This window comes from Columba livia, chromosome 1 (genome assembly GCF_036013475.1).
Source record: "Columba livia isolate bColLiv1 breed racing homer chromosome 1, bColLiv1.pat.W.v2, whole genome shotgun sequence".
Lineage (NCBI taxonomy): Eukaryota > Metazoa > Chordata > Aves > Columbiformes > Columbidae > Columba > Columba livia.
Window position 1 is genome coordinate 147,149,815 of NC_088602.1, and position 27,365 is coordinate 147,177,179.

General features: G+C 38.5%; 1 protein-coding gene across 34 annotated transcripts in view; it reads left to right on the top strand.

The window, feature by feature from the left end:
• CACNA1C (calcium voltage-gated channel subunit alpha1 C) overlaps positions 1 to 27,365 on the top strand; it is a 492,189-nt gene that overhangs the window by 28,124 nt on the left and 436,700 nt on the right. The window contains exon 1 of one of the 34 annotated variants that reach the window (XM_065036296.1): positions 18,365 to 19,272. The exons of the other annotated variants lie outside the window; for them this stretch is intronic. Within the exon in view, the coding sequence (XP_064892368.1) occupies positions 19,224 to 19,272 (49 nt within the window). The 5' untranslated portion in view covers positions 18,365 to 19,223. Of the gene's footprint in view, positions 1 to 18,364; positions 19,273 to 27,365 lie in introns of those variants that run through there. 34 annotated transcript variants of the gene reach the window in all.

The following is a 27,365-nucleotide window of genomic DNA, read 5'->3' on the forward strand; positions in this document are numbered from 1 at the left end:
CAAAGGCCCAGGCTCATAGAGGCATTTAGTGTCACAAAAGAACAGCTGATAATCTACAGCTGAAAAACTATATTTTCAGGATGATTGTAAAAGTTGAGTTCTGTCTCCCAAGCCCCAAATTCCTAATATTTTCAACTTCTAATAAATTTGGCCATCAAGGCATTCTACTAGAGATATAAATACAAGAACAGTATTTGTCCCACTATAATTGATGGAAAATGAATTTTCACTAGTCACTTTCATTGGACCATCAACAAGTTATTGCTTATGAAGAAGGACTGCATCTTGCTTTGGAGAACAAATGATAAGGTCGTTAACTCCAAATGGCCATGACATAGCTTAAAAATAACTGTGTTCAGACTGCTCTTTCCCAGTTGTTCATCAGCAAAGACTGTGACTCCTGCCTGGAGCTACAATAACACTAGTTTGGTTCAGTATAGAGATGTGTCTTTTTCCTAGGGACAGAGATTTTACTGTAAATATGACCTCTTTACTCAGTCCTTTGCTTCCAAAAGTAAAGAAGATAAATAACTATCACAGAAGGTATTCCAGTGGTCCTATCAGAAGGTAGTACTTGGACATAACTTAAATATTATGAGATATTACTCCATGGAGACAGAATTGCAAGGTTACTCAGCCAAGCTTAATTCTTGTTTCTTTCATGTCGTCTTTTGAATATAATTTTCTTGTAGTGCATCTCCTGAAACTCACACTTTCACCCACCCCCAAATTTAAATATATAGAATGTTATTACTGTATGGTTTATTGAAATAGCTGGAACACTTCTATTCATAGCCCTTATTTTGCCATTTGAAAAAAAAGATTAACTGATCACAAGTATAAGCGATCATACTGGTATGTCAGCCCTGAAGAGAAAACAGGGACTATGCCTGCAGAAGTTGTGGAATCTGTTCTCTCTGAGCAGAAGAGTGCTGGAGATCCAGGTGGGGAGTTCAGTCTAGCTTCTGAGGTCAGTGACTCTCGTGGTCTAGGATGTTTCTGACCCTATAGCTTGTTCTTTTTCCATACTGAGCACATGGAAGTCACAATTCTTTTATGGAACTCGAATTTCACAGGCTTCAAGTCATGTATCTTCAGGATACAAGGCCTTGAAATCTGGGCAATTTTGCTTGTCAGGTTGCTAGTCCTAACTCTGAAGCATTTATTCCTTTATTACTCATTTTCACTGATAATTTCTAGTATATGATTTTTTGAATATTGTAAGATAAAGCACTTCTTACCCTTCTCTTAGAAATTACCATTGTTGTTGATTAGGGATTTTTTTTGTTGGTTGGGTTTTTTGTTTGTTTTTGGTTTTGTGTGTGTGTTTTGTCTGTTTTAGTTAAAACTTTGCTATCAAAACTGAAAACGATCTCTTGTGGTAGTATTTCTTTGTATTTATGACATGTAAAAGAGGGCCATTTGAAAATGAAAATAAATGTACAGGGTACCATTTAGTAACACCATAATTCACATGTAATAATATGGATTTTCAGTTCTTTCAATATCTCAAATAACTTCACAAATATTATCTCAGTGAGGTGTAGAAATACTATGTTCATCTTATTTTTAAGTAAAAATATGGGAGAAAAAGACCACAATTGGTCAATATGAGTGAAGAGGCAAGATACATTTGAGGTTCATAGAGAAATAACTTACCATGTCCTTCTTGTTAACCTTTGAAATATTAGCTCTTCCTTCTGAAAGGTTCTTTATAAAAAACTTAGCATTTCCATCTTTGTTTAGCATGGCTGCATTATTCACTGAAGTCAGTGTGACCCTTTGACTTCAGTAGGTTTCGAATTAGGTCTCTTATTGATGCTTGCGCAGTCACAAAATCTTTCTTAGTGACAAGAATCTCTCTCTATATTTTTAACCTCCATGTTCCTTTGTAGGTAATGCTCTCCTTGTCCTGTCCAGGTGCCTGGTCAGTGAATCAACAAGTATTTTAAATATTTACTTCCATCATTTTGGCCTGGTTAGTGCAAAATCATGAACACCTGTGACATCCTGTTGTCTAGAAAAGTACTAATTTGGAAATAATTCTGGATAGCTCACAATATAGGACTGTCTTGGTGCCCTTTCTTTAAATAAAGTCTATTGACTGTAAGTTAAATGGACACTATCAAGCAAAATTTGTATGGGGAATTTTTTTAATGTATTTTAGCCATAGGCCTGCATCTTCCAGAAATAAGTTTTAAAAGTCAACACTGATATATTTGTATATTTTTTGCTTTTCATTGTTATGATTAGTGCCATTCTTCATTTGTAATCACTTCCACCTTTTGTTTCTAATGCACTAGTCAGTAGTTCTTCATCTCATGTAGCTTGGTGAAGTTATTAACCTCTTTACAACCAAGGATTAATGAAATAGCTCTGAAGAGACCTGACATAACACCTGTCTGGACAGCTTTCTGCTGTAGATAAAATAATGAGAAATTTTTTAAAAAATATTTCCAGTATTCAGAAAGTTTGCCAGTAGAAATATTGCCAGTATTGCGCTTTCCCTCACTGAGACATCAGTGAATTATTTGGGTCTGTGGGGAGACTACTTTTCACAAATCATCCTCAGGCTTCTTCAGAGGTTTTAGAATGTACGTTACTTTCCTGAAAAATTTATTTTCTGATCTTTAGTTTTCTAATCTGAGGAAGGGAGACCTATTTGTATGTAGCTTTCCCCTGTCACTGTTTATCCAAATGCCTGGGTGATATTAGAAAAATATATTAAAAAGATAAGTCAAAATTCAGTCTCAGAGAGTAGAGATTGAAGGGATGGACAGAAAAAAACAATGCAAAGAAATCATGATGCACACTGTACCCTGTCATGAGGAACTCTTCCTGAAGACTGGAAGTGTTGGCAGCCTTGTGTTCTCCTAGATCTTTCATTGCTTTCAAAAAGCATTGCAACTTTTACTGGTAACCAAATCTTTTCCACCTGACGTTAGCAGGAAGACTGCATGTCCTCATGTGAAACTAAGGTTTAGTAATAGAAAGCCATGTGCATGTCATGGTCAGTTTTTTGTGTCTCTCTGCTGCTGTCTTTTCCTGTGAAATGTGGAGAATAGAGTCTTTGGGAAGAGGAACACAGAGCATGGAGAAGAAAGATCGATTTGATTCTTAGTGTTACAAGAGGCTAAAGATCTTGGGGGTATACCTAGGCAGATATACAACTAGAAGTTGGCAAGGAGATGTCAAGTGTCCCTCTCAATTTTTGCAAGTTTCAGTAACAAATTACTCTGCATTACAAATCTGCTGCTCTCCCCTCCCCTCCAGCTGGGAACACACTGGCTTCCACAGTGACTCACAGATGGAGGGGAAAGATGGGAAGATGTCAGTAAAAACATCCTTACTAACTGTATGTGGGGGTTGGGAAGAGTGGAGGACATGACAGTTTGGCTAAGTCATGATATGTCTTGAAACAAATATTAAGGAACAAATTGTCTTTGTGGTACTTTAAATGCTATCTGAACCCAGGAAGCTAAGTAGGGATAAGAATGAAAAACTAAGAAGAAAGTATGCAGAAGATGCAATGCATATGTTAAATAGTGCAAAGTATTGAAGAAACAAAACTAAAATATGTTGCATGGTTTGGTTTTTGTTTTGGTTTTTTTTTTGAGGTGGAGAGGGAGAAACAGCAGGTACACCTCTTTAATTCAAATGTATTATATTTTAAGTTATAGTCTGTCTTATCTTTTAGAACTTGAACAGTTTTCTTTCACTTGAATGTGTTTAGTAAGCTACTGAATAAGAGAAAGTAATAACAAAGGTCTTGAGTAATTCAGAGGTCATTGATCTCTCTCTGATTATTCAACAGTCATTTTCACTTGGATATCAAGGATGATAACACTCTCTTCCTCGGTGTTTTGTTATTATGAGAGTAAATGACTCAGGAGCACCTTCTTTATGTACCACTTGTAGTAACTTCCATGTATTGGCCCTTCATAGGCTGACATTTAACTCAGCAAGTTCATGATTACCCACTAGTTCCTCCCCCACCACCTAACCCATGGCTCACTTCACTTGGTGGGTGTTTTTCCTTTCAGAGCTGAAGACAGTTTATTTAGAGAGGGGAGTGCAGAGTGCTTTTCTCTTTGTCAATATTCGGTGACACAGATAGCTGCAGGTAAGTGGCACCCTCAGTTCCTCCTGGAATCCCTTCTTACATTCAGAAGAAACAAGGTGGTGGAAAACATCTTTGTTCCCACCCTGCTGCATGTGGGTTTTCTGGTGGGAGATGATAATTCAATTGGTGACGCATTCATGATGTGCATTGTAGTTTTTTCAGGTCCAGTTCTGCCAGATGTGAAGACCATAACAGGCTAAAGGCATTATTTTACTTTTGTTTACAAAGAGCTGAATTTGGCTCTGGAATTAGTTCTAATTGTTTAAAGTTACAAAAGCAACTTTTTTTCTTTCTTTTAACCCTATACAAAAGAGAGGGCTGCCAGTGTTGCAAAATAATTGAGTCAGAGCCTGTTGCAATCAGAAGATGATTAGTTTCTTGTGTTTATGTGTGTTCTGATGTGAATTAAACCAATCTATTATGTCTGTTTTGTGTTCCTCAGGATGCACTATTTTTATGTCGAACTTGCAAAAGCAGACACAGTTCACTGATGTTTATTAGTGACCTTGTCCTCTGAATTATGGACAGGCTGCTTTGAACATGGGGAAACGCTACTAGCAGTCATTATGTGGATATTCGGGTTTTTTGTAGTTGTTTAACCTCTCCAAGGCCCTGCTGCAGCTCTAGATGTGAAAATAAAGAGAGAAACTGAATTATGGGTGTTTAAAGCTGAAATATTTATAGACACAGTTTTTATTTAAAAATAGCATTTGTGCCTAAGACGATCAGATGTACTAGTTCAGTATGAAAAACAAAACCAGATTTTAGTTGATATTATTAATAGAAATCGCATGAAATTTGGTAATGTAATTTAGCTGAAAATATTTTCTTTGAGTCTAGGTTTTGGAGTGGTTTTGTGTTACTAGATTTTATAAAGGAAAAAGAAAATAATATTCTGTATTTTTTATGGTTAGAGGTTTCAAAACCAAATAGTCGAACTACTGTTTATTTAAGAAGAGAATATAGCAATTATCAGAGCATACACCATAGAAATTAGATATTTCAAATTAAAACAGAGGCAAGGATATTAGAAACATAATTTTACTTGCTATGGGAAGATGGGATTCCCATCTATCACCAACAAGGTGTTATCAATTAAGATGGAAATGTGTTCTAGAAATATATTAAAATTAAAATTTCCCTTAATTGCCTGTGAGAGCAGCTTACATGGACATTCAAAATCCATCCTTATTAAAAAAAAAAGCAACAATATCTGGAATTCTGAAGTCATTATTGATTTGAAGTCACTATTTATGTTGATTAACATTTTATCTGAATGAAGTCAAGTACTGCAGGATGTGGACCAATTGATTTTAAGGTAGCAGCAATCATTAGTGCTCAGTATCAAAACTGTGTCCAAATTTGGGTCATTAGGAAATGCTTCCTGATTTGAGAAATCATATGCTGATGGGATTGAAAGAGTAAATACATATTATGTTTCTCTTCTAAGGCTCAGGTGAAGAACGTAACATACAGTGGCGTTTTTCAGCTCAATGAAAGAAACTCTTCCATGTTCTTTGTAAAATGCTAAATTGTGACAGTAAAGTAAATGCCTATTGTGAGTTACTGCTTTGACTTTTTAAATACTATCTTGGAGCACACTGAGCGGGAAGAGAGGTACCCTCGGAGCAATGATCCATGACTCCAAATTAAAAATGTAAATGTTAATGCATTTTGAAGATGGGTTTTGCTCCACTTTCTTCAATATTTGAAAATATTCCCAGTGCTGTAACAAATCTCTTAATAAAAATTTGAAGAAAAAAGTCTGTGTAAAACTGTGGGCACCACCTATAAAAAACCAAAGCCTGTCTGAAAAAAGAGAAATTCCTGCTTCATGTTTCTTTAGAATGACAGATCTCCCTGGCTTTGCAGCCTTCTCCCCCAAAACAGAGTGAAGCAGCACTCTTGATTAGTCAAGAGAAGGCAGCATGCAACCATTAATATTAACTGTATCACATCACACCATCTGGCTCCACCAGCTTGGAAATGGTGGCCTGTATTCTTTAGTCATGAGTGACAGGAAACAACAAATTAATTGGAAGTACAATTGTGATTTACCTTTTACCCCTTACTCTTCACTCCCCATGGTCTACCACTCATTTTGCCTTTCAAAGACATAATACTTCTAACTGTATTGGTTTATCTATTAAGAAGAGAATATTTATTATATATTAGAGCACTAAATATATAAAGAAAACCAAAAAGTAGGTGTAAGATGGTGGAAAAGTTAAGTTTCCTTTTAAAAAGCACACAAGATTTGTTTATTTTTTTAAACTACAGAGTTGAAGGAATGTACTCTTCTGTGAGGGTCCATTTGACGTTTATTCTCAGAGGTATTTAGGAACAGGGAGAGGAATATTAGCATGTAAGAAAGAATACTGCTAGCCAGACATCTACTCACCTTTTATTTCCTAACACGTAGTTGACCTGATACCCTTGCTTTATTTGAAAATACATTTGATCTTACTTCCATAAGTTTTGTTTTGTTGCAGGTAAGGTTTCTAAGACCTCTGCAATTTAGTCTAGTTCAATCTGAGCATAAAGAACAAGAACTTATCGTCTTCGTAGATCTCTAAAGCTAAATTGGCCCATGCTTTTCAATGCTTTAAAGAGTTAAAAATGCTATATAAGCACTATAATTTGGTTCTCTCTAGTGTAGCCCAGCTTTTAATTGCTCTGCTTACCATATTACCTGGAATTCAATTCTTGCAAAATAAGCAAAGTCAGTCATAGTTATTAATCGGACTTCAAGTAGAGTTTAGAGTGACACCAGATGTAGTGAAGCTTGGGAGCAGATTGCATTTTTCTCCTGAAATAAGTACTAAGCCAACAAAACTATATGCTTTGGGTTTCACTGTGCTGTCTAATATGTGGCCTTTCTGTAACTGTAACATACATCTGATAGCTCAAGAATTTATGGTCATTATAGATGGCTCTGAACCTTTTTGTAAAGTTTAGAGGACCAAGCTAATTTCCTGTTTTTACAATTATATTCTGACTGAATTCTTACAATAGCTAAATAATTTCACATGGCATTTTTCATTTCCAGTCTTGAAGTACGGTGCGGTCTTAATCCAAAGTGAAGCTTTAACTCAAATGTCAATTCTATCTTTGTGACTAGTAGAATTATTTTTAAACAATTTTTGTGTGCTCTGAAGTTTTTTGGATGCAAGGCACTCTGAATATCATCAGTGACTGTATTTGCTGCTGCAGACTATGGGAGCTTCATCTCAAGGACTGAGAAACTTAGAACACAGGGAGTCATGAGTATGTTCTCAACTGGTGCCAGAACATCAGCTCAAGCTGATTGCTCCTTTGTGTCATTCTTAGGGCAAGAGTGTGATTCATCACTTCCATTTTGCTGAATACTGAGGTGCAGATGCATCTTTATGGGTTAGATTTTACTTACATTGAAGACTAAATGGCATCCTGATCTCATTTGTAATAATGTAAGTTGGGAGTAATTTGGTAAAACCGATTGACCTACATCAGTATAATTCTTGTGTGAGATCTTATCAGATTCAACAGCTTCACTGGAAATAGGTTTGATCTTAGCAAATCCATATATTTAGTGCCCTTGAAAAGTATGTGGATTTCTCATGCACTGGCAAGCATGTCAGGATTATGATTGTCATTTACCAGTAGAATATTTGTAAAATAAATTCACGGAACATGTTTAAGCCGTGTGCTTTCCTGTATGAAAGTTCAAGCATGATGTAGCTTTCAATGAATGGTTAGACTTGACCACCAGCCCGCTTCCATTTTGACAATAATACCATCTGCCATTCTTTCATCATGTGCTTGTTCCTCTATCTTTGTAACTCTCTTGATGACTACATTGTTTTGATATGCTAGGCCAGTTAAGCTGCAAAAAAAATCTAGTTTAAAAATAGCTGTATGATTTTAAAATTATTTTAAAACTGGAGGAGCACAGAAGAAAAATTGTTTATATATGATTATGGATCTATTTCTGTAGTTCTATTTCTGGTAAACTGAAGATATCTGGTACACTATAGTAGCACAAAAATGAAGATTTATATAAGTATAGGTACAGAGTCATTTTGGGCTGTGGTCAGGGTGATCTTACTGGCATGTCTTTGGGTCACAGGGCCAAGCAGGGGTTGTTTTTTGTTTGGCTGTTATTATTTTTTTCTCTGTAGCATTCTTCTATCAACCGATTTTATTTTGAGAACAGAATTTCCTTGCTAGTTTCTTCCTCCTTCAACTAATTGCTGTCTTTCACTTCTAGACATCAGTTAGGCTGCAAAACAGCAGTACAGTAATGTACAGCTAAATAGAGATATTCAAAATGTGAAAACTGTCAGTCCATCCCCTGGGCACAAGTCTGTGCCTATTCATGTTAGAACAACAGTCACATGTCTTATTAAATCAGGTACTCTTTGTGCAGCCCATGTACTGTGGATTTGCTCTACTATATACTGCATGAGCTCCACTGTTGTGCTTGTGCTGATAAGAGTTCTTTCCTCAGGCTGCAGTGAAAACCAGCAGCCTCTGTTGTGCATGGCAGCAATTGCCATAAACACCACAGACTTGAATGGAAGAGAAATGGATTCAGAGGGTTGTAATAGTCCCATATAATTTAAATATTCGTTTTCTAAATTCTTAAACTCTACCAACCTTGAACTTGCAGGCTACACTTTCCCTTTGGGACTGACAGGCAGGACTGACCAGTAGAAAGCTCAGAATGTCGATACCTCCATTTTTCTCTCTTCCTCCAAAGTTCAAGCTGTATTTCTTCAGGAGATGGCAGCAGATGATACAGTAATTTTAAAAATCATAGACTCTCCTATGAGACTGAAGAAGGGAAGAATATCAGTTGCTCATTTAAATAAAAGAATGATCAAGCCTTTTACATTATGCTGATACAGATGGAACTGAGTAAGATTTTGAACCTCTTGTGTTCCTTTGATGCAAGAGAAGTACCCTCCACACTAAAGGAAGATGGTAAAGTACAGGTGAAAGTGAATGAACAGGTTTTTTTCATCTGTTCTTGTTTCACAATTGCAGAATATCAATACACATTTTATACTGATTACAAGAAAAGACACACCAGCAAAGTCTCATAAAAATTTTGGCATTTTACCCCTTTCGGTCTTAGAAACAGAATAGCTAATGTTGGTTGGAAGGGACCTTAGGAGGTCACCTACTCCAACCTCCTGCTTGAAGCAGGGACAAGATTGCTTAGGGTTCCGTCCAGCTGACTTTGAAAACCTCCGAGAGATGTCCTTCTGAGAAATCTGGTCCAGTGCTTGACAGCTCTCAGGGTGAAGAAAGTTTTCTTTATGTCAAGTTCAAGTTTCTTTATACCTTATGTCAAGTTGGACCATCCTGTGTTTTAGCTGATGACCATTGTCACTTGTCACTTGTATCTGTTGTAAAGAGCCTGGCTTTGTTTTGCTCTGTAAGTCTAAAAGAAGAAACTAAGGAACTGGATAGAGAGACTTCTTCGGGGATTTAGTTGTTAAGGAGCGAGATCTGAAGTATTCATCTTGCTTTCACTCACCTAATCTTCCTCTGAAGTCAGAAGACTCAAACTGTCTCATGGAAACATAAGTAAATGAGATATAAAGAACGTCTCCTGAAGAGACGATCAGAGAACAAAGTGGGAAGTGTGTCCTCTTCTGTTCTCTTTACAGCCTGTTGCCTGTGTAACATTGGGTCAGACCTTTATTCTGTTTTTCCCAATTTGTAAGAATACTTATGATAAATATTATTATAATTTATCAGTTTATTGGTTTAATGTCCAAAATTCTGGATCAAGATAAAGGCCTGAGTTCTTTACAACTCCTGTTTTGTTTGTTTGTTTGGTTTTTTTCTGGTTTAAGAAAACAATGCAGAAAGGTGAGGAGGACAGGACAGGAAGGAGGGATAATGGCAGGGAATGAAATTATGCAATTGCACATGCTCGCTGTTTGTGTAATTAACATGAGCTTTCAATTCTCTTTTGATTTCATTTTTTCTTATGAAAAAATGAGTAGTTTTTCTTCCCACAGTGGAAAAGAGGAAATTAAATAAAGACTGAAATATTCCATGTTGCTCTGAAAAAGGGTGAGTTATGAGTAACTGCTCAAGCAGCCTTTGCTGGTGATGTAACCTATTCTGAAACCTACCTGTTTTGTTACTTTTCAGAAGACTGTAATCTTGATTAGCTGTGAGAAGGCAACAAGTTTTTCCCTCGGTGTAAAGTTATTACTATTTTAAGTTCCAGCAAAAGGTGGTCCTCCTCTAGTTCTTGGTTACTGTCTCACCCTAAATTGAAGAGGATCAAAGCTTACTTCTTGTAATGCATTTATTTTAGATAAAACTACTTTTTCTTTTTTTCTACTTCTGGTGTGAGTGTTAGGATTTTAGCATGGTTATTCTTGGTCTCATGGAGTTCTTGAGATGCAATTCTTATAAACTAGTGTACACATTGATGGCATTATCAAATAACTGAACTCAACTATTTATGTTAAGGAAATACAAGTATTTCCTTCAGAACATGTGGAACTAATGAGTATGGATTTTAGAGTTGTTTATTTGTTTCATTTTTCTTGTCTGCATGTTTAAGCAAAGATGGGAAGAAATGAAAGGGGAGACATAAATAAACTGTTGTGATTGCATGCTGAAGGGATAGTTTAAATAACAGCATAATATTTTTCTTAGTTTCTAAAGCTACAGATTTTTTTTGAGAAACTGCAAACATAATGAACATTTCTTACACTGTGTTGATTCAAAATCTACCCTATTGTATTATCCCCCAAATCAAATAATTCTCTCAGCTTCACTGCCTGTCACTTCACCTATTTTACTGCTTCTGTTCCACCAAGGTTCCATGGCAGCTAAGGAAGCTTTGGAGGGCACATATTCAGGAAACCACACATTACATATTGCTGCAAGTATTTGGAATATTCTGCAGCAGCTGTAGAGTTCACAAACAGTGACAGCCACACAACCATTTTTAAATTAAAGCTATTTGAATAAATTTTGTGTGTAAGCTCAAATCCATGCAATTGGAGTGGATTTAATTCATACAGGAACATTCAGGAACATTTCCAGGATGGCATTAATATCTCTCCGGCAAAATACACTTTGAAACACTTTGTTTCCCTCTTCCATAACTTCTGTAACACTTTATTAAAGTCCCACAAAATGAGCTTTGGATGTCCTAGGAGAAAGATTAGTCAAAATGGAACCATAATCAAATGCACAGTTTTAAAGTTGGTGATATAACCAATTCAATTAGGGTCTGTGCAGCATTTGCTTGTAGTGTTTTGATGACGATTTTTATGAAAATAGAGCTATTTTGAGCAGTCTGTTGGAACTAATTGTGTTTTAAAGGGCTGTTTGCAAAGAAGGGCTTTAGATCATTTGAATGCAAGGTTTAGGTGACACTGAAAAAACCGTGGACTGACTACAGCCTCTGACCATATGATTCTGGAACCTGGAGTTGAAATCAGGTGTTGCTACATGTGGAAGTTGTCTTTAACTTAGCACCCATTTGAATTGAACACGAAATAATTATTTAGCTAAACATAATTACCAGTAATTTTAACAGGAGGCAGTGGGAGAACTGCAACTTGTAGGACAGATTTTAAGATTACATGAAATAAAGATGCTGCAATTGAAACAGAAGCTGATTACTAGGTGAGTTGTGATTTTATGTGTTTTGGAAAGAAATAATGATGAGAAAAGCTAGAAGAACACCACAAAGATTGCATTATAACCAGATACACTTACTAAGCAAGCTTAGTCCTTCAGTGTAGAAAGACTTATTCAAAATGAGATGTTGACATTGTGCGTAAGGCAAATATCACAGTAACTGACTATACCAATGAATTAATCTACTCATCTTTCTTGCGCCTGTTACATAAGACCATGTATTTTTTAGACCATTTTACCTCATTAGTGATTATTGTAGGTGCCCCCAAATCTGTCAGAATTCCAAACTGTTGGCTTCCTCAAGTTGATCAGTAATTTTCTGTGTTGACAAGGCAGATTTAGAAGTTCTGAGACTTGAGAAGAGAAGCAAGGAACTTGGTCTTATAGCCCATCCCTACATTTAATTTGTTTTTCCTTTTTGAGCTCAGTTTATGACTTTTATACGTGGACTTGGTTAGACTAGTGAAACATATTTTTCTGCATTGCCTTCTTATTTTGACTTTGTGTAGTTTTCATTGTTTAATAATTAGATCCACTGAGGTTTCCAAATGCCAACATCCTGTAATCCTTCCAGTCACTGTAAAGTCTTCCTTAAGAGTTTGCAAAATTTACTTTTTGAAGAATGCATATCTTAAAAAAAATATAAAAATCTTTGTACTTGCCCTAAATCTCAGTTTATGTGTGGTGCTTAGTTATGAACAAAATACAAACTACATATTCCTTAGAATTTTGTAGAACTGTGTGAGAAGATTAGAACAGTGATAATTTCTTCATCATTGTTGTGTAAGCAGTGGCAAGTATCTAAGATACCCTCAACAGTTTGCCTGATGATTTTTTTCACCACAGTGTAGGCTGATTGGATTAAAAATATCATTTTTCATTGTGGATCTCCTTGTAGACATTATTAGGTCATGTCTTTTGTTTGACTGGTGATTTTAGGATACTATAGCAGTAATTATTTTGCTTTTTTTCCTCCTTTATTTATTTTTTTTAATTGGCAGTAGCTAATGGTGAACTGCTGAGTTTAAATGTCTTTGTATCAGTATATATCCAGTCTAGACCAGCCCAATTATTTCTTATCTAAAATAGAAACAGTACAACACTTTTTTTTTTTTTTTTTAAGTTTGGATCTTCCCCTTAAGCTTGTATGGCAAAGTAAGTCAAAAATTGACCTTTTCCCTTCTTGAGGAAAAGTGACTACTCCTGTATTGTAATTCTGCAGAGGTGTTAGACCTTCCTGAATGCACTAATTAGCTCTGTGGCCGAGTGTCTATGATGGCGATGGCATAATGAAAACTGCCAGAAGTTCTCTTCAAGCCTGATAAGCATACCTGCATTTATATCTTACTTGGGATAAATGTCTGTTGTGTTTTTTCAGTGTGTTCAAGCATTTGTTGGCTGCTATGCTTCAAATTTGTGCTTGAATTTATACAATGCTACATAGTAATCATTAAATACTGATCACCTGTTTTCAAGTGGAAATAGTGACCACTTTCATTTCTACAGTTGGGATTAAAAAAAGCACCACTACCACCACCCATTGAAATAAGAGATCACAGCTGAAAGCTGAACTAGCTAGCAGATACTCAGGTTACTTTCTAGAAAATTCTGCAGTCTAGAAAATCAAAACCTACTTAAAGGCTATCAATTTCTTCTACTTCCTTCTCTTCTGTGTCTAATGAGAGTTTATTGTAATTACTAGCTACTTTCCTACCCAGTTTTCAGTTATTTCATTCTTTCTTTTTTTTCCCCCTCAGATCAAATATTTTCTATTGTTTACCAATACTAGGCCTTAATATGCTTTAGTAGACCATATGAATATCTTGATAAATCTTATCATTTTCCTTGTAAATTTTTGCAATTGCTTTTTGACGTTTGAGTGTAAATATAAAAGCTAATGACTGAAATTTCAAAACCAAGTAAATATTCCTATTAATTTCAGTGTGAAAAATACAGCTATGTTTTCCAAGTTGACTTTGAAAATCAAATTTCGAAAGTTCCTGTGGATATGGCATTGCTCCAGATTTTAAGAAATGAAATCACCTAGAAATCCTGATCATCAGCCTTTCTTTTCCATCCTGGATTTCTTTTTCTTGAGAAAGTCTCCTGTGTTCTAGCTAGTCGGTAGTTTTGAAAGGTCTGCAATTTCCTGACCACACTTTGAATAGCTTTAGATAGGACTGTCAATTGTTTTCATTCCAATTAAAATTAAGCAACCAAAAAAATTAATCAAATAAAGAACATTTTTACAAATCCATATTCACACATGTAAACAGTTATTGTTTTTTCAGTAACAACTAGGAAGATCAGATGGAGAGTATGATACATTTTTAGATGATATGTAGTTCAAAAGAATCAAAAATAACTATGAGAACAATTCTAAACAGAGCAGTCCCAAATTATGAGAAAAAAATGCTATAATCAATACATATACATATACATATATATATATATATAGTAGTCATGCAACACCAGCAAATAACCCATGTTTCTATTATGCTGAGTATGGATGAATGATGCAGCATTGTCAGAAATGACCGAAGTTGTAAAGTGTATTATGTTATTCATGCATAATAATTATTTTAATATACCCAGGACTGATCAGGCTATCACTTTAGGTTTGAGGACGCTGAAGGAAAGAGACACTAGACAGAAACCAGAATTATTGACATGGTTGTCTTTGAAAAAAGGAAAGTCAAAGTCTTTGTGCAAGGCTTACACTGTGTTTAAATCTCATTTATTCAAATCGGAGACAAAAGAAACCACACAAACCTGTAGTTTTCAGTGCAAGAAAGCGCTGATTCTGATGGGGAGCCTTCTCTGTTGACAGAGGTGCAAAACCTTAAATTTGTGGTGAAAAAAGTACCTTTCAGCAAAGTAATAAAGCGCTCTGGCACTGTTTCTCTGAGCTGGCCCTGGAAAGAATCATATTTGTATAGTGAGCCATAATACTATTTCTAGATAAATACATTTATTTCACACTTTTGAATAACTTACCTTCTAATTTTGTGGTAAAATGCATTATTGCCAAAATAGTGTGAACATAATATACTGCAACTAGATAGCTAGATAACTTATGCAGTAGGCCAAATGAAAACCCTAAATAATTTGAAAAGTACTGGGACAGCTTAAAAGAGCCTTTCAAATGATTTTATAAGTTTTAAAAATAGTTCAATACAGAATTATTGTATGCTTTTGTCTGTTTTCATCCCATTACTTTCTAACCCCATCTTTAAATACAGCCTGACAGTACCTCTTCCTTTCTGAATCAAGGAGATATTCTCCTGTGCAACCTATTTGAGCAATTTCTGTGCTGAAGATGGATGTAGATTCTGATACTGGATTTTGAAGAAGCTGTTGTGCCCAGTATAATCTATATATGGCTGGGTAAGAAGGAAGGAATACTACGTTGTACACAGAACAAAAAATTCCTGACATGAAGAATGGACTGTTGCATGTTCACATTATGCACCCTACAAATCATCTTTGACACTTTGTAACTTTAAATAGCTGTTTCTCAAAAAAACTCTTTCTTCGTGCTTTGCATGGCCCTCATTACTATTGTTCTCACAGCAATTGGAGAACAATATTTCTCCTCGTAGTATTCCTGTGGGGTAGAAAACTAGTATCTCCACTTTAGAGCTGGCTTAAGGCTGAACATTCATTGGATCATTTGTTCAATCTATAGTCATCTGCTTAGAGGAAGTCTACAAGCACAGATTAAACCTGGTGTGAGAGAACTCTTATGTCTGATCATGGTACTGTTTACCTCTAAATCTGCTGGCTGCCATACCAGGCAGGGACTAGGGGCTTTCTAGTTGGTTTTCTATTGAAATAATATTATTTCATAAATATTTTAAGATCTTTCATTTCTATACTCCTCTTTGGGCTGCATGTGTGGACAGCTAACTCTGAAGAAAGCAAAGTGTGCTTCCCCCTTCAGAAGGCCTTAAAGCTTTTCAGAGCATCGGTCATTCAAAAGTAACAGAATGCCTTCTAATTCACTTAGGCTGCACACTTTGCCTTTAGAGTCCTGGCCTAGAACGAATCCAATCAGAGCGCTCAGGATTCAGAGGGAAGGGCTGTTGTCATCCCTGAAGTCTCCAAGCTGGTACTCTGGAATATCAAATAAAATCCCGTCTGCTTTACTTCTATGAAAAATGGAAAGAGAGAAAAAATGGAAAGAGAGAGTAAATGGAAAGAAATATATTTTAGGCCAGTTGAATTTTCCTGGTTTGTGTGGAGGTTAACACCTCAGGTTCTTTCCTGAGAGAATTATTATTAAATGAGAATTTCAGTAATTACATTATTAAGAAAAAAAAATCTCTTACAAGCACCTTTACTTCAAATGCCACCTCTTTACCCAACCTGTTTTCATGGACTGTATCTTCTTAGTGTACTTTGTCGGTACAAATGCTTTAGGGGAAAGTGCCATGTTCATTCTTATGCCACCTTATTCTCCTTCATTAGCAGGATCTTTCCGTCTTAATCCTACAATCAGTTTCTTTTCACTTCTCTGTATAGAAAATTATTTGCATCAGAATTGCTGAGTAAGGAAACCTCAGGTTATAGTAGAATTTTATTTATGCTGAAGAAATTAATGCCAGCTAATATTCTTGTTTCTTGCTCTATTTTTCTTCTGTATTTGATTTTTGGTAATCGGCCCAACTTGTGGCCCGCTGTGGGAGCCTGGCAGAAAGAGAGGCATAAAGAACGAAGAAGAAGATTTGTAGGTGGCAGGGACAGCTTGTGTATGTGGCTGCATATGTATGTGAGCTGGCATAAAGCAAGGCTAAGTGGATGTTAACTGTTTAATACTGTATATAAATCTGTAGCTAGCTGAGCCTGCAACCCAGGAAGGGCAAAAGAAATATTTACAGGTGCCCCACTGGTGTTTGACTTCTGTACAACAGTGATCAGCATACACTTAGTTACTTCCCCAGAGATTATGCTCATGCAAGGGTAAACCATGCAACTCGTGGTCTACTTATAGCTGGAAAAAAATTGAGTTAGCATAATCCAAAATGGCAAGGATTTGTGGTCACAAGGAGAAAAATAAAATGTATATTTACACAACAAATGTAGGCAGTGAAGGCTTTGGTGTTCAGTCCTTTGTAAAATGGTGAAGAGATTATATTTCTAGGAAAAAGGTAACTTGAATTAAAAATGAAAGCTAATATATTACCGTTCCACCTCTAGCTGTGATCTTGCTTGATCTGGTAAGTTAAACAGGGTAAATGCATGTGACATTATTAGAGAAGAAGTAGGCAATAGAGGAAAGTATTTTAATTGCTCATAGGAACTCTTCCTCTTGAGTCAGAAATAAAACTACGTCTCTACATGCTGTCAATGGCAATATGTTGTTGGTGAACTACCCTTTGAATAGCATGTAACACAGAAGTGATGATCAGTGGTTATTAGAAACCAAAACGACCTTTTTTTAGGACAAGAGCTTTGGCTTCATCCAGTTTTCGGTAAGTGCTTTACATCTGTTCCAGTTTCTCTTGTAGTTCCGAGTGGATGTGTTGTTTTGTTGTTTCTTTGCCTAAAACTGTTAGGTGGTGTTGTTTTCTATTATGAGTTCCATCTGAGAGACAGCTCATTTAGAGTGGTGGGGGGAAAAGCCTCAAAAAGAGACATATATTTAATACATCCTACAGAAATCCATTTGTATGGAAGGCACTAAGTTCGTTCTAAAGCAATTCCTTTATAGGGGTATTAGAATACTCTCTTTCTTGTTGAAATGGAAAACCACTTGAAAGGAAAGAACCACTGTGTTTTAAGTTCCACAAATAGTATTGCATGCATGGGATGTTAAATGGATACTCTGTTAGCATGAGGATATACAGCCACAGGTTTGCACATAAGGACACGATGTTCTGGACATTAACCTCCATGTATGTCGGAGCGGTTTAGTTTCTCATGTTGTGGCAGTTTCTGCAGTGGTTCCTGAGGGGTGTTTTTGAACTCTGCTTCTCTTGTTTAACATGGCAGCTCAGCGAGTCCAGATGCATTTAACATGTACTGCATTCAGTTCACATTTCGTTTTAAAGAAGTAATTTTTGCTCTCTGTGGAGGCTTCAATTATAGAGGGCCAAATGACAGGCATAATTAAGGCAAGCAGTGGGATACCAGCACAGCACTTTGGTGTTTCCACCAAGGATTTTGCAAATCCTAGCTTGATTAATCTGTTTAAACATCTGTGCATCCTCTCGTCTGTACAATTTATCCCTGGGTATCTCTTTCCCTTCCGCTGCCTGCCTACCGTGCCTCTATCTGCTTGTAACGGATCAAACGCAACCGCAGCCCGTTCTGTCGTTTCGTTAAACGCCTGCACACGATGCCGGCTGTAATGCTTCAGCAGATGAGGTTGTCCTCCTTGAAATGCAGCTCACAGACGCATTCCGTAGTGGAACCGCAGGGCAGAGCCCCACAATATTGAGAAACCGGATCGAAGCGGGGCCGGAGGACGGCGGCGCCGGCTGCCGCGGGGTGCTGGGGGCGGGCGGGCGGGCGCGGCTCTCTGCCGCCGTGCCGCCCTTACTACCGTGCCACCGTGCTGCCGTGCCAGCGTAGTACCGTGCCACCCTGCCACCGTGTTGCCGTGCCACCGTGCTGCTCCTCGGCCCGGCCCCGCCGCCGCTCCCCTCGCCTGTCCCCCCACTTCTCCAGGCAGCCGGCTCCAGCTCGCCTCCTTGACGTCATGTCTGTAGCAAGGTTTCAGCAGGCGCAGTGAACGGCAAAGGCAGCGTGCGTTCAACTTTCAGATCAAGTCCGGCGGCTCCTAACGCCGTGCGCAGGGGGGCTGCGTGCAGCCGCCGCAGCTGGAACATCTGGAAGCGTTCAGTGTGTCTGTCTGTCGGCGAGAGGGAGAGAGCGGGGAGCGAGCGCGCTGAGGGAGGGGAGGGAGTAAGGGGCTGGGACTGTGCTCTCTTCCTCTGCAGAAACAGCTCCCTGCCAACACAACGCGCTCAGAATGGCTTTGAAGAGGAGGAGCAGCAGCGTTTGAACATCTTTTTTTTTTTTTTTCTTTTTTTCCCTCCTCCTTTTCTTACTCTGGTAGTTGGTGGACTTTAAAGGGACATTTAACCCTCAGAGCTTTGTCCTGGATGGTTTTGCATTTCGTTCTTTTTTTTTCCTTCTTTTTTTTTTCCTTTTTTTTTTTTTTTTTTTTCTTCTCTCTCTCGTTTCCCCCCTTCCTGTTCTTTTTTATGGTTTAACAGCCAGAGGTGCTGTGCTAAATTCTTGGAAGGGGCCCGGATGTACTGAGGATGCATTGCAATTTCACTAAAGGAGGCAGTAGTGGAAAGGATCAGTTTTTGGTGTTTGATGCAATAATGGGAATCAGGTAATAATAAAAGGGGAAATACTGCAGCTCCATTCTTCCTTGAATTTTACCAAGCCGATTTTCAGAGGGATTAATCTGGACTCGTTTTAAATGGTCAATGAAAACAAGAGGATGTACATTCCAGAAGAAAACCATCAAGGTAAGCCTGAGATTTACCTCTGAGGATCTAGCAACCATTCTCTCCCCTAGCCTTTGTCGGTCATCTCCCGGTTCAGTTCAACCGCTGCCGCCGCTGGCACAGCCAGCGGCAGGCGGAGAGGCCGGGGGAGAGGGACAGCCTTTGACACCGCTTTCCGTTCGGAGACCCTCGCAGCCCCTCGAGGAACGGGTGTTTTATAGGAAACCCGGGGTAGAGAAAAGTTGTATTAAGTCGCCGTCGTCGCCTTCCGAAGCGGAGGGGCGAGGAGGGGCGGCCGGCAATGGGCTGCGCGCTGTGGCCGGGGGCGAAGTGAAGGCGCGGAGCAGCCCGCTCGTCCGTGTCAGAGGAAGATTAACTCGCAGTGCGGCCGGGATTACGCGATCCTTCCCAATTAATGTCGTCCCGGTCCTCATAACCCCGGTCTGGGTACGGCTCCCTAAAGCACTAGGAGAGGAGCCCTTTGCTTCTCGTACGATATTCTTAATATCTCACACGAAATGGGAGGGGAAAGGGGGAAATATCTATTTACACACATACGCACGCACTGAGAGACTGAGGGACACTGGGGAATGCCTATATTAAAATTAAAGTTGGGGTTTACTTCGGGCAGCGATTTCTTGCCGAGCTCCTCTCAGAATCGCCCGCATCATGGATACCCACCCGTGCTGCTGCTCCTCGGCATTAGCAAACGTCCCCAGCTATTCCCTGTAGTAAAACTTTGTTTGTCCAAACTCCAGAAACCTTCCTTCCCCGCCCAACCTCGTTCCTGAAGTTATTTTTATCCTGTTACCTGCGTGTTGTCACCCCCTCCCCTCCCTTCCCCACCAGCCCCGGCTGCACACACACGTCGGGATTGCAGAGCAGACAGAGCTATTTCCTCCCCTCGGCGAGAGAGGAGCAGTGCTCCAGCGGCTGCGAGCCCCCGAACTGCCTCTCCCTTATCCAGCAGAAACCCCCCAGCCGCCGCCAACTTCTTCCTCAGCTTCCCCGGCTCGCCCTCGGCCTCGCCCTGCGGGGCAGCCTCTCCCTCCGGGGCCAACTTGCCCGCCCGCAAACGCGCCCCCGCCCACTGTGACTGAACACCTGGTCTTGGTGCGAGGGTGCCCGGGGGGTGGTGGGGGTCCTCACCAGGCCGGTGCCCCACCCCACAGGTGAGCTCCCTAGGTGCCCCCTACCCCTGAACCCCTTGCAGGGATGGCCAAGGATGCAGCTGGGGAGGTGTATTTAGCCCTGTAGTAGCCCTGAATGGTGGAGGGGCAGTGGGTTTCAGAAATAACACCCCACTCCTTCTGATTTAATAAGATGAAACAGGAAAAAACCCCACCAACCCCCCACCTCAAGCCACTCTGTTGAAATAAGGTGGGAGGGGAAAGGAAGCAGCCCCTGATCCAGAGTGTTCCTTCCAAGTGGGAGCAAGTCTGCAGCACATGCAGGTGTAATTGAGCTGCTCTTCCTAGACCAGAGCTGATAAAGTGGACGAAGAGCTCAGCCTCCATAGCAATATGCCAACGCTATGGCAACCTAAATCCAGCTCCCTCCTTATCAGCTGCAGTGATTATATAATTGGAGGAACAGTTTTGCATCTGTCTCTTGATGCGGATTGTCATTACTCCAGGTGAAAGAGCAACTTCTAAAGCAAACAGAAAATCAGCCAGGTGGAAGAAAGTTCTGTTCTCTGATAGTGCTCAGGCTGCCATTTATTTACAATCTATTTTTATTTTGTGCAAACAGCACCTGAAAGGTTAAATTGGTCAGTAGCCAAGAAAACCTGGTGGCAAGGAGATGGGAGCAAACCAATCGCAATGTGGAATTAACTGATTAAAGCAACCACAGATGCCCAGTTGCATGGTAGAGATAAAAAAGACAAGGAGAAGGCAAAGCTAGGTCTGTGATCCTGATCTGCTCCTTGCCTATAAGTGGGAAGGTCCATTTGGATAAGTCCTTACTCTTGCATCCTTCTTTGTAACTGGCAGCAAGGTGAATGTTCCAGGTACTACTGATGCAAGACAAATTTTAATGCATATTCTTGAAATGTGAGTGACATGGCTAGGCCTCTACTAGCATCTTCTTTTTGCACGTCTGTTGTTGGTTAATCCCTTATCAGCCTACCTGAACAGCCTTATGCTCAGAAGTCAGGGCAGCAGGGGAGCTGGCATCATAGTGGTGTTCTTAAGATAAATAAATAAAGTATGCTCAAGGCCATTAGCTAGATTGTGAGGACTGTAGGGAAGAGAAATTGTATTTGAAAGTGCTTTGTTGACTTCTTAACCGGTAATTTGGGTAGTGTAATATGTTTGTTTTATGCTTTTGAATGTGACTTGGTGTGCTGAAAATCTTTTGCCCCAAAGTAAGAATTTCCTAATTTATTTTTTTTTTTGCACATTAAAATGTAAGTCTACTGGGTTTTTGTTGGAGCTTCCTATTGCACAAAGAAAGGGGAACTGGTGATATTTTTTGTTGATGCTGAGACACTTTTCGATGTTTATTTTTGCTACACAATGTGCTGTATTTTTATAACAATTAAGTATTCATTATTGCCATAGACCATACGCTTATCTAGAAAATTAAAAAAACCCAAACACCCCACAAGAACCAGAAAAAGCTTTCAGAACTAACTACATCACATTTAATGCACATGTGGGACTGGGTGGAACTCTAGATGGGCATCTTTAATGCGTTCCCTCATAATATTTTGAAAACTTGCTCTCATAATATAAAATGGAAAATCAGTTTGCAAACTCACATTTCACAGCCCTCTCCAGGGAGGGACCAGAACGAGTCAACCCGGCCTCTGGTTTTGCAAGTTTGATTCTGAAGCGTAGTTCAGCCATCTAGTAAAATTGCACTGCTTGCGATTCTGGCATTCGGCGGGATCGTTCCTGGTGAGATTTGGTGAGCAGCCAGAAAATGAAAGAAACCCAGTAGTTTTGCTGTGTTTTTCAGTTCCAGGGCTTAGGGAGAAGGGGGAGTGGGGAGGGTGAGCGGGTGGGGGTCCCGGGCGGTGCCTCTCCCAGGAGGTGGCACTACAGGGCTGCGGAGCCCTGAGGCGTTCCGGAGGGTTTTGGCAGCAGGCACTTCTAGGTCTGCTGTGTCCGTCCTCTGCTTTTCAGGAGGAAAGGCCAGATGTAGCACCGATAGATACATCTCTATCCCGGTATAAAATTCATTAGGATTGTAGAGCCCTTGGTAGGTCATTTATTCAATACAGTAGTGATCTTCTGAGTGAAAAGCCATTTCTGATGCCATGTCTGAATTATCCTTCCTTCAATTCCAGGCAATGCCTTTGGGCTTTGTCCTTATTGCATATTTTGAACAGATTTCTACCTGCTGCTTGTAAAAAAGAACTCCCTCAGGTATTTGTCAACCATAATTAGGTCTTCTTGCAACCTCCTTTCCTAACCTGCACATATTCTGTTCTTGAAATCTCTCCCTGTAAGACACTCTTTTTGTAGTCCTTGTGTCTTTTGTATCTGTTAAATTAGGAACTAATTAGTATTCCTTTTATTTCTCAGAAGCCTATTGATAGTGAGAGGGTCAAGTCACAAGCATAGTCTCTGATGCATTTTCTGACCTGAAGTGAGGGTCAAACCCACAAATATTCCCCTTAACTTTGCAGTTATAAATGCAGAGGTGATTGTGTACACTTCACAGCTGATTTCAGTTGAAGGGTTGAAATCTGTCTCATGCTGTGCTACAAGACAAAACCAATGGAGATATGGACTAGAATTTGCTTTAATTTTCTGCTCTATTTTCAGAATGCCATTTGTATTTCCTGTAACTTTTTGGGACACTGCTTTTACGTGTAGGAGAAACCGTGCTCTTTCCAGGGTGATAAAGTGATTAGATTATCAAACTGAGTCTTCATTTTTGTGTATTTGTTTTTGTGCTCTTGTTTTCCTGTAAAGGTTTGTCAGAATAGGCATTAGTAGTGGGGCATGAATAATACTGCTAAGTGGTTTGAAACAGCTTATCTTCAGGATTTTTGGGGAAGAAAATCTGAATCACCACTCTAATGCAGCACTAACATTCCAGTCCCCACTGACTTACCAATAAATGCTTGTATTTATAAAGTATGATCTCCTGTCTCAAAGTACTTGGAACATTAAGTAAACGTTAAGCATTTAATTCAATATAATATGAAATAGCAAAGTAATATAAAAAATATTTAATATGATGTTAAATAACGCTATTTAAAGATTCTGCATAATATGGTGCACTGTGTTTACATGTGGTAGTTGCCAGGAGAGTCTTCAGTAAAATAGTTAAGTGCTTTCAACCATTTCCTATCCTTAAAAGGAGTATTTAAGTATCCTGCTGAAGGCATGGAATTTAAAGTATATACTTTTCAAAGATTTTCGTCAACACGATCTTCAGTCGTAGAGTCCAGTTAGAGCTAGGTCGTCAGCAGTGTTCCTGCTACTGATTCTTCCTGAAGTTTGTGAGTTTCTGCCATTCTGAACACTTTCTTGTGGAGAGCAAGCTGGTGCACTCTCTGTAACCAAGACACCCTTATGAACCCGCTCTTGGTTGCATCTCTGTTCTGCAATTGAGTATTTTTGGGGGGTTACATCTGTGTAATTCACTGCAGCAGCTGTGACACACCCTTACCATGTGGAATTAATTTATCCTACCGGATATTTACTTTAAGTTATTTGTCCTCATCTTTTTGTTTTGCTTCCTCAAAATACTTTAGAGAACTTGTTGGATAACTGCAATATTACCATGTATGTCTAAGTTTGGCTTACTTTTGATTTTGTGGAACATGGATCCTGAAATGCTTAAACTAGGATTCATCTGAATGGCACTCACTCTTAAATTTACTTTTTTTGAGGGGTTGATGTGTATGTGTTTGTGCAAATTGTGATCATGGTCTTTCGACTTGTTAGGAACTGTCTTGTTTAACCCTTTCTGGGAATTAATTCAAGGAACAGACTCACTGAAGTTTGTGAAGAGCAAATAAAATATTTCCTCTGAGCAAATATGTTTTCTAAAATTATTTTCTATCAACCAACATAACAGATGTGACTCTGTGCAGTAAAAGTCTCTCTTAAATTATTGAAAACAACAAATCAGATCAATGCTGAAGAAAGCTTTTACCAGTGGCAGATATATACTTTACAAAACATAATGTTATTAAATGGTTCAGTTACCTATTTGCTTGTATTTTTAAGTCTGTAGACAACACCAATATATTTTTCAAGTAATTCATTTATCTGTGACACTGTTTCTATTTAGATAGTGTGGATGAGATTAATTTGAATAAAAGAATACCAGTTAATGTTTATTACTGGATTTAAGTATCGTTAATTTGAAGGAAAGAAGGCAGCATTAGGCATTAAGACATATTTTTATGACTGAATACATAGTTAGTCTATTACATAACATAGAATTGTCATTTTTTAATTGTAATTTTACCAATGGAATTTTTTTGAAAGAATACCATTTTTAGACAACTTTTACTTTATTGGAGTAAAAACACCTTTGTGTGTTTAAGCAACTTGAGGATTTTTTTTTTTCATCCTTCCCATTTTTTTCTTATGGGAGAGGAAGTCACAGTCAGTCTTCCATGTAGAGAGTATGGTGATGGTCTTATGGTGCTTCTGCCAGAGAGCCTGTGTAGTTTCAGGTGGTAGAGTGGTCCTGCTGGAAGCTCTGAAACACAGTGATGAATTTGTATGATCACAGGAACACCTGTTGCTATTGCATGGTTGTGGAATAAATCAGGCTATAGTCAATAGGATATAAAATCTTCATCTGAAAGAGTCCTTGAAATAGTTTCAGTTTCCATGGATGGGATATAACGATGAGAGTAATATAAACTTCATTAAGAACTTGAGAGGGATTCAGGGTAACCCTTTCGCAACTGCAAGAGTCACAGGTGTCTCTGTATTGTGTACAGAGATTTCCATTACAAAAGCTGAATTTCTCCAAGGAACCTAAATATAATATTAATAAATTTTATTGTTTGGATTATTTAAAAGGATAGTCCAATGGGATGGGGAAAAAAAGAAAATATTAATATATGTATCATAGAAGGTGACAGAAGATTTGATGGAATAATTTTGTCTTTATGTCATCATAGTGGCAGTTGTCCAGGTATCACAGTGAATTATTGTGATATATAAGATGAGAGATTATTAGCATGGTTTATTCTCAAGAGACACTTAGATTGAGGGCAACCCAGTGATGAAGGCTTTGAAGCTGGTCTGCTCTGCGTGTTGCCTTCCCAGGCATCTTTCCCAGAAAGGGCAGTTCGAGGAGATGCTGTTCTCACTGGTACTCATTTCACTGCACTGAATTGTATTTCTAAGGAGTGGGGATTAAATAAAACCATAATGTAGGGTGGAAGGGACCTGCAGTCGTCAAGCAGCTCAGCACTCCTGCTCAAAACGGGTCTAAATAGATGAGATTGCTCAGGCCCATGTCCAGTCAAATCTTGCATGTCTCTGAGGACAGAGCTTCCACAAACTCACTGAACAGCCTGTTTCAGTATTTAACTACCCTCAAACAAACAGAAAAACCCAACACATTTTTCCTGGTGTCTGCTCTGTATATTTAAATCTGTATATTTTAAGATGGAGAGCTAATTTACATATATCAGCCAATAGCTAAACTACAACCATGTTTTTGTGTTTAATCGGACAGAGGGTTTTCATGTGTTGAAACTCTGAGGTGGAAGACTTGAGGGACTTTTGCCTCAATGCATCACACCAGTTTCAGAGTATGTTTTGTTTGGTTGGTTGTGGTTGTTTTTGTTTGTTTTCGTGTTTATTTTTTTTAATTTTATTTATTTTTATTTTATAATAGTTTATAAGTGAGGTCAGACAGCCATGGAGTGTACATTGTTCTGACATACACACAACGAGTTTGTAAGTGGGTTGTTTTCCTTCACTGTGCTAGAACAACTTTCATGCAGAATTGTGGCTAGAGGCCATCGGTGTGTATAATGATGAGGTAGTAGAAATCTATGAGTAGTTCACTTTAATGTTCCTACACATGTTAAGATATCAGGTCAATAGATGAACCCTGCTATAATTTACAAATGTTTGGCCGAATCTAATTACTTACTGTTGAGATATATATATACTGACACATAAAATCGCAATGGAAGCCATTACTATAGGGCTTGAATCCGTCCTAACTTCAATTTAGATTTCTTTTTCCCTACTGACTGAAGGTAATTGAGATAACTGTTAATGGATGTTCTATGGGATCTCAGAAGCTCACATAGGAATGCTAAACCTATATATATTCATAGGGGATGCAATTTTTTTTTTTTCCTCTGTGTGTGTTTTTTAGCCCCAGATGTTAAATTCTAAATCTCAGTGACTGTTTTACCAGGCAAAACATTCAGAATCCATTAAAAGAGACCAGCAGGTTGAGGAGGAGTTATCCGAATACCACTTAAAGCCTTGTCCATGGGGGTGGGGGAAATAAAAGGTTATTTAATCTGGGACCTGTAAAGCAATAAAAGAAATTCATGAGATTCATCAGTCTCCTGAGAAAGGCACCAACAAACTTAGGACAGGAAGGACTTAGGGAGGGAAAACTTGCTTCTTTGCTAAAAGGCAGAAGATTGAAATAAAGTAATTCTTAAGGGTGACCGGAGACTTAATGGTTTTCAAACCAGACCTAGAAATGAGACAAAAATCTGGCTAATCCCATGGGAACTCTCTTTGCATCTTGTACATAAATCTTAAGTGTTTTAAGGAAAATGTTGTCTGAGATCCATCTACTGTTAAAGGGTGCTTGATCATATGTTTAAAATGTGCTTCTCTAAATGGTATTGTTATTTATCTGCAATTTTTTGGGTTTTCAGCCCATGATGTGGAAGATGGTTGCCTTTGGGTATTTTGGAAAAAACAATTAAATATGACTGAACATGACATTACAATTACAAAGTAAATATGCTCTAATTGAGTAATTAACTCAACATTTCTTCCTAAAGGCATTGTAGGAATGAATTCATGTTACTGATCAGATTTCAGATTCTTTATTCCAAAGGAGAAGAAAAAGGCTTCCATTTACAATATGGCTGGCTAGATGTAAGACTTCTTGAGATACTTGTTTTTTAAAATTTAATACGTATTTTC